The 8,331-nt window shown below is 40.6% G+C and overlaps 1 protein-coding gene across 1 annotated transcript in view; it reads left to right on the top strand.

Moving 5' to 3' along the window:
• Positions 1 to 8,331, top strand: part of LOC107609274 (outer envelope protein 80, chloroplastic) — a 17,728-nt gene that overhangs the window by 2,117 nt on the left and 7,280 nt on the right. Inside the window, exons 7-16 of the mRNA XM_016311159.2 lie at positions 331 to 412; positions 669 to 704; positions 1,192 to 1,345; positions 1,441 to 1,581; positions 1,705 to 1,775; positions 1,868 to 1,946; positions 2,022 to 2,137; positions 2,248 to 2,395; positions 2,733 to 2,802; positions 3,934 to 4,447. Coding sequence (XP_016166645.1) covers positions 331 to 412; positions 669 to 704; positions 1,192 to 1,345; positions 1,441 to 1,581; positions 1,705 to 1,775; positions 1,868 to 1,946; positions 2,022 to 2,137; positions 2,248 to 2,395; positions 2,733 to 2,802; positions 3,934 to 4,088 — 1,052 coding nt within the window. The 3' untranslated portion in view covers positions 4,089 to 4,447. The remainder of the gene's footprint in view (positions 1 to 330; positions 413 to 668; positions 705 to 1,191; positions 1,346 to 1,440; positions 1,582 to 1,704; positions 1,776 to 1,867; positions 1,947 to 2,021; positions 2,138 to 2,247; positions 2,396 to 2,732; positions 2,803 to 3,933; positions 4,448 to 8,331) is intronic.

Genomic DNA, 8,331 nt, shown 5'->3' with positions numbered 1-8,331 from the left:
AACGATTTACAAAAATACTAGAAGGCCAGAATTAGAAAAAGGATGTTATTCCACTGCTGAAAATAGAAGTTATTCCTTTAGTACAATTTAATAGTGCTAAAACAGGAGTTGTAAGTTGCAGGTTCTGCAAGTGACTTAATTCGTTTCCAAGTATTTCTTTTTGTGCCTTATCAACTCTTAACTGCACCTCAGTTCTTGTTGTTAAGGTGAAAATAGTGAAATGTATATACTTTTAAAGAATTGAGATAATCTTTTTTAATGTCTTGATTTCCCTCACCAATAAGTGCATGCTATTATCTAAACCCTTTTCCCCCTTTTGGCATCCTACAGATACAGGGAAGGTTGACATGGTGATGAATGTGGTCGAACGACCTAGTGGGGGATTTTCTGCTGGTGGTGGAATATCAAGTGGGTAAGTGAGACCATTCCAAATATTTGTTTTAATTTTATAAATGACTGTAAAGCATTACTTTAAAAATTTGTGAAAGTGAAAGGACAATACCTTGTATTTTATTTTATGGATATATACACACTTAAGTACATCCTTCCTACAACTCCATAATGGTGAAACACACTTTAGAGGGGATAATTGTTATTCTAAAACAGCAGGGGCAATCAACTTAACTTTTTCCATTTGCTTATTAAATTCTTACTATTTGTACCTGCAGGATTACAACTGGTACACTGAATGGACTCATTGGAAGGTGAGCTGATATTTCTGCGTGATAGATGAAGTTATGAGTTAACGTTTCTTCTTTTGGCATCTTATTCTCTCCTTCTATCTTATCCAATGAGTTAATGTTTCTTCTATGTTAGTCTCTCCTTCTTACATGCAATCATAACTATATTATTGATTATTTAGCGTGCTGGTTGCTCCATATAGGATATATTACTTACTATCTATTGTTTATGACACTTGTAAATGTTTAAACATGGCACTTGAAGCTAAAAGTAGATTACTCTCCTGTATTTTTTGCAGACTATAGAAATTAGGCCATATAGAAATTTAGTGGATATTAACGTCTTCCTGCTAGCTTATCTCAGTTTGTTATGCCTATGTATGTTCTTCCCCTTGTCAACAGAAAAAAATTGTTTTTGCTTCAGTGTATATTTTCATATTGTATGTTATGGTCTGACTATAACTGGTTTACAGTTTGATGTCCAGTAAAATCTATTTTTATTTTCTTGCAGCTTTGCCTATTCTCATAGGAATGTGTTTGGGAGAAACCAGAAACTCAATATTTCCTTAGAGAGGGGTCAGATTGACTCAATTTTTCGTATAAACTACACAGACCCTTGGATTCAAGGAGACGATAAACGAACATCCAGAACAATAATGATTCAGGTAGCCCAAAGTTTCATTTGTCTGATACCAAAGACTGATTTTGATGATAGAGAAAAAATAGTGTGTGTTCTTATATTCATTTATTTTCTGTTTAGAATTCAAGAACTCCTGGGACAATGGTTCATGGTGACCGGGATGGCAACATTATCCTGACCATTGGCCGCATCACAGGTGGTATAGAGTTTAGTCGACCAATCAGACCAAAATGGAGTGGCACGGCAGGACTTCTTTTCCAGGTGCTTCATTGACAACCTTTTTTTAGCTGTTTACGTGAGTAGTAATATTGTCATTTCTAATTCGTTATCAGTTAGTTTGTGTTATTTGACTCTAATTTTTCCTTTTATGATGTTTTAAACCAGCATGCTGGAGTTCGTGATGACAAAGGGGTTCCTATCATCAAGGATCAATACAGCAGTCCTCTTACCGCAAGGTTGTAATCTGAGTGCATGCAACATGTTTTAAAGTATAGCTACGATGATTTTCTGTGGTTGTTTTTAATTCTATCAATTTTTTTCTTTGTAGTGGCAATAATTATGATGACACATTGCTCGCTAAAGTTGAGACTGTTTACACTGGTTCGGGTGACCATGGATCTTCAATGGTTTGTAATGCATACTATGGTTCTTCATTTTTAATTTCGTGTTCTATGATTCATGATTTTTTGCTTGTTTTGCAGTTTGCCCTTAACATGGAGCAGGGGCTTCCTGTTTTGCCTGAATGGCTATCCTTTACTAGGGTAAATGCACGGGCTAGGAAGGGCATTGAGATAGGTCCTGCTCGCCTTAACTTAAGGTATGAGGCCTACCTTTCTCATCAAAAGGAGGATGAATGCTTTGTTCTTTATATCAAAGCTGAATGAGAAATCTCGTTTGTTTTTCCAACTTAAAACTGTTTTGTGCTAGTGTTTCTGGTGGTCATGTGGTGGGAAATTTCCCTCCCTATGAAGCATTTGCAATTGGTGGAACAAACAGCGTGAGAGGCTATGATGAAGGTGCAGTGGGCTCCGGTAGATCATATGTTATTGGCTCTGGAGAAATTTCTTTCCCAATGGTACATCATCAAGCTTTTTCTTGCCCATTGAATTAAGCTTGTGCTTATCCTGATTTTCATGGCGTGCCCCATCTTTAGGAATCCTTTAAATGTTTCAGTGTAAAAGTAGAAATAGGAAACAAAAGCATTGTTAATCGATGGAGGAATAATACCCACTTATAATGTTCCAAAGGGAATACTGGTGGGATTATAAGAGTTGGAGTATACACGTGGTTGTGTGATCGTGGGTGCATGCATTGCATTTGATTAAATTGTATAGTTGGGGAATAGTTGACTCACTGATTCTTTTTTCAATATTTGACCAACTGACTCACTGATTCTTACACTGTGTTTGTAGTTTGGGCCGGTAGAAGGTGTTCTATTTTCTGACTACGGAACTGATCTTGGAACAGGCCCAAGTGTCCCTGGTAGGTCCTTATTTCTTTTGTTTGCTTTTATTTATTTATTTATTTATAGGGTTAACCACTAAAAACGCCCCCGAATTATTCAAAATTATTCAAACGCCGACAAAAATGCACTCGATTTACTATTGACAAAAATACCTTTAAATAATTTAAAAACACAACAACAATACCCAACAGTAAATATATATTTTCAAAAAATGCTCTAGAGATTGAATTTTGATGTGACTTTTTACAAGCATAATTAAAAAAATAAAATATTATTATTCTTAAAATTCGGTAATTATTTTCTAAGTATATATTTTTTTGTGATTTTTTAAAAGTATTATTAGTTGTTAACAAAAAAATTACAAAAAAAAATATATACTCAACGAAAAACACCAAATTTTAAGGATAATAATATCTCAATTTTTTAATCATGCTTGCAAAAAATTGTATCAAAATTCAATCTCTAATGTATTTTTTGAGAAATACATATTTAATGTTAGTTTTTTTGCAAGATCATCTAACATTAAATATGTATTTTTCAAAAAATACATTAGAGATTGAATTTTGATGCAATTATTTGCAAGTATGATTAGAAAAATGAGATATTATTCTTAAAATTTGGTGATTTTTTGTTAAGTATATATTGTTTTGTGATTTTTTAAAATTATTATTGGTTGTTAACAAAAAAAATTATAAAAAAATATATACTTAACGAAAAATCACTAATTTTTATGTATAATAATATCTTATTTTTATAATCATGCTTGCAAAAAATTGTATCAAAATTCAATCTCTAAGGTATTTCTTGAAAAATATATATTTATTGTTGGGTACTGTGGTGTTTTTAAATTATTTGAAGACATTTTTGTCCGCGTTTAAATAATTCGGAGGCATTTTTTGTGGTTAACCCTTGTTTATATTATACGAAATGATATTTTGGAGATTGCCCAGTGAACATGAATGCCACCATCCTTCTAATTTTAATAGAAAGATTCAACCTGACATGTGTCTTGAACCCACTACAGTCAGATGGTATAAATTAGTTGTGAACAAGTTTTAAATGGTAGCCACTAAATATATGGCAATGATGTTCATCCTTGCCTAGCTTCAACTAGAGACATAGTCAATGGAGTTATGGTTTTGTATTAGGTGACCCTGCCGGTGCAAGGTTCAAGCCCGGAAGCGGATGTGGTTGTGGATTTGGTATCCGTGTGGACTCACCTTTGGGTCCGTTGCGCCTTGAGTATGCCTTTAATGACAAGAAAGACAAGAGGTTTCACTTCGGAGTTGGCTACAGAAACTGAACATTCTTCCCATGAACTATTCTTAACAAGCACCTCTTAATTGTTTCATATCCAGTTCTTAGCTTGCATAGTGTATCATTTTTTGGTAAAAAAGAAAGGCAGTGATAGTGTTTTGTATTGCTCAGATGAAATGGTTGATCTGGGTTTCCTATGTTTATGCGTTGAAATCTGTTGGTACACATGGCATTGGGTCCACATTCCAATTGGAACACGTGAAAGGACATCTTAGAGAACCGATGATGATGGTAGATGGCCAAATTGAAGGGGCTTTCGTGTACAACTTTGTTTACTTTATGGATCCATATAAATGTTCTGCACTTCTCCGACGTACGACAATGGAGGAAGAAAAAAGTGGGTACTTGTTCATACCCTGGCCCAATAAATAGGACCCAGGATCCAAGCAAAGAAGCCCAACCCAAAGGGGTTGGCCCTCCCCCAGTACCGGCCTTCATCCCCAGAAGTCGGTACTGAACACGACCTACTCTAAAGAAGTCAGATACGAGGGTTAGCTGGCAGATAACACTCATTCGAATGAGTAACCGTCCCTAGAAACTCTCTAACCACTTCATAGAGCCATATCTTAACCTCCCTAAGATATGGGAACGGTTATCCACCTAAAAAGGTGGCACTACTTCAGCGGTGGTTATTGGTTCACCACTATAAATACCCTGACATCCCTCAGGTATCACTAAGTTCCAATACATTCTAAACTTGCTCACACTCTTGCTAACTTAGGCATTGGAGTGTCATTGCAGGTACCACCCCCCATTCTTCCAGACGCGCAAGTCGAACGGAGGAACACCGAGTTTCAGGTGCACCAGCTGGCCACCTTCCTCACACGTTTGGGTCAACCAACGTCATCCGGCCCACTAATCTCTGGTTACCCACCGTAACATTGGCGCCGTTGCCGGGGATCCGAGAGATTGACCAGTGATGGCGGAAAGATCCCCTGAAGAAGGTCATGTGGAGACAGATTCTGATCAAGAGAATTTGAACACCGGAAACAATGAAGCAGATCAGAACCTCCACCAGGAAGCTAATGATCAAAATAAGGAAGGCACTTCCGGAATCAAAAATCCGAAGGCAAACTCCTCGGAGGGGCGCGAGTCAGAAAAAGAAGGACCCCCTCTCGCTAGTGAGCTTATGGGGCTAATTCATAGCCGCCTCGAGCAGCTAGAGCAGGAGCGGGAACGACAAAGGGAAGCTGAAAAGAACCTAAAAGAGGAGATGGAGCGACGAAAAGAGTTAGAAAGAAAACTCTTAAAGTTAGAATCTTCCCTCAAAGGTCGGAATTCCCAAGGCGATAGAGAAGATTCTCCCTTAGGAGAGAAAGATCCGTTTAGCGAGGACATAATGAGGGCAAAAGTTCCGAGAAACTTTAGAAGCCCCGATATGGACCTCTACGATGGAACCACCGATCCAAAGCATCATCTGAGCAACTTTAAAAGTCGGATGTATCTGACCGACGCCTCAGACGCTACGCGATGCAAAGCTTTCCCGACAACCTTGTCCAAAGCAGCGATGAAGTGGTTCGACAGTCTCCCTCCGAGGTCAATTACCAGTTTTGAAGACCTCTCAAGAAAATTCTTGATGAGGTTCTCCATCCAGAAGGACAAAGTAAAACATGCACCAAGCCTCCTGGGAATAAAACAGGAGGTCGGGGAGTCCTTACGGGCCTATATGGAAAGATTCAACAAAGCATGTTTGGATATTCAAGACCTGCCCACCGAAGCGGTCATCATGGGGCTAGTCAATGGTCTTAGAGAAGGTCCCTTCTCACAGTCCATATCAAAAAGACACCCCGCCTCTTTAAATGATGTACAGGAAAGAGCTGAAAAGTACATTAATATGGAAGAAAACGCTAGGCTAAGAGACCCGAGTTTGCGAATCGGGCCCCCTCCCTCAACGAAAGAAAGGGAGAGGGAAGCGAAGAAAAAGGAAGAGCTCGGCCTTGATAGGCCAAGAAAATATCACTCTTATACTCCATTGAAAGTTCCTGTAGTAGACGTATACAGAGAAATTTGCAATACTGAAAGGCTGCCTCCCCCCAGACCCATCAAGAATAAAAAAGGGGGGAGCCGCAGTGATTAAGGAAAAACTGAGGAAATTCAGGTCGGCGAAGAGGAAGGAAAAAACACTCACATAGGAGCCAACCTAGGAGAAACCCTAAGACAAGGGTTGACTAGGCTCCTAAGAGATAACTCCGATCTCTTCGCCTGGAAGGCCTCCGACATGCCTGGGATAGATCCCGAGCTCATGTCTCACAAGCTCTCGGTCTACTCGGGGTCTCGACCTGTACAACAAAGAAGACGCAAGCTCGGCCCAGAGCGAGCCCTAGTAGTAGAAGAACAAGTGCAGGCGCTCCTAGAAGCCGGCTTCATCAGAGAAGTCAAATACCCAACATGGCTAGCCAATGTAGTGCTAGTCAAAAAACAAAATGGTAAATGGAGAATGTGCGTCGACTACACCGACTTAAATAAGGCATGTCCCAAGGACCCCTATCCACTACCAAGCATTGACGCCCTAGTGGACTCTAGCTCGGGGTATCAATACCTGTCATTCATGGACGCCTACTCAGGGTATAACCAAATCCCGATGTATGAGCCAGATCAGGAGAAAACATCATTCATCACGCCCAGAGCTAATTTTTGCTACGTGGTCATGCCGTTTGGATTGAAAAATGCAGGGGCCACATACCAGAGGCTGATGAATAAGGGGTTTGCCCCCCACTTAGGGAGCTTAATGGAAGCGTATGTCGACGATATGCTGGTAAAAACCAAGGAAGAAGTGGACCTCCTATCCGACCTCTCACAAGTCTTTGATACCATAAGGTTGCACGGGATGAGACTAAACCCTGCAAAGTGCGCCTTCGCAGTGGAGGCAGGAAAATTTCTAGGATTCATGCTAACACAAAGAGGGATCGAAGCCAATCCCGACAAGTGTAGAGCTATCCTAGAGATGAAAAGCCCGACTTGTTTGAGGGAGGTCCAACAGCTGAATGGCCGACTAGCATCTCTCTCCAGATTTTTGGCAGGATCAGCATTAAGATCCCTTCCACTATTCTCCCTACTAAAAAAGGGGCACCAGTTTGAGTGGACCCCCGAATGCGAGGAGGCGTTCCAGGAGTTCAAAAAGTTTTGAGCCAGCCTCCTATCTTGACCCGACCTATAGCCGGAAAAGACCTCATCCTATACCTCTCCGTGGCAGACAGGGCTATCTCAGCAGCCTTGATAAGAGAAGAGGAGGTCAGGCAACACCCAATCTACTTCATCAGTAAAGTTCTACAGGGCCCTGAGCTAAGGTACCACAAATTAGAAAAGTTTGCCTACTCCTTAGTAATAGCCTCTCGAAGGCTACGGCCTTACTTTCAGGCTCACACAATAAGGGTCTGCACGAACCAACCCATGAAGCAGATCCTCCAAAAAACGGATATTGCAGGAAGAATGGTACAATGGGCAATAGAGCTCTCCGAGTTCGACTTAAAGTATGAAACGCGGACGGCGATTAAAGCCCAGTGCCTCGCCGACTTCGTTGCTGAATATGCAGGGGATCAAGAGAACAAACCGACTACCTGGGAACTCTACGTGGATGGATCCTCCAATAAAACAGGAAGCGGCGCAGGCATAATATTGGTAGATGAAAGGGGAACCCAGATAGAAGTTTCCCTCAAGTTCGAATTCCCAGCTTCAAATAATCAGGCAGAATACGAAGCCTTGATCGCAGGATTGAAGCTGGCTGAAGAAGTCGGTGCTACGAAAGTAATGGTATACAGCGACTCTCAGGTGGTGAGCTCTCAAATAAGTGGGGAGTACCAGGCAAAAGACCCAACTATGAAAAGGTACTTGGAGAAAGCCTCGGAGCTCTTGGGGCGCTTTGCAGAAACCGAGGTGAAGCACATAACTCGGGATCTAAACAGCAGAGCAGACGCCCTATCCAAGCTAGCAAGTACCAAGCTAGGAGGAAATAACAGAAGCTTGATTCAAGAGACCCTCCAGGAACCCTCAGTGGTAAAAACAGAAGACACACTAGAAGTCTTTGAAGTGGTCGGATTAAACCTCGGATGGATGAACCCCTTAGTCGAATACCTAAAATTCGACATCCTCCCTAAGGAGGAAAAAGAAGCCCAGAAAATCCGAAGGGAAGCACAACATTATACTTTGGTGAAAAATATTCTCTACAGAAGGGGGATATCAACACCATTGTTAAAGTGTGTACCGACCTTAAAAACCACCGAGGTGTTGGA

Source organism: Arachis ipaensis, chromosome B07 (genome assembly GCF_000816755.2).
Source record: "Arachis ipaensis cultivar K30076 chromosome B07, Araip1.1, whole genome shotgun sequence".
Taxonomy (NCBI): Eukaryota; Viridiplantae; Streptophyta; class Magnoliopsida; order Fabales; family Fabaceae; genus Arachis; species Arachis ipaensis.
Note: the sequence above shows the minus strand (reverse complement) of the source record. Positions and strands in the feature narration are given on the sequence as shown.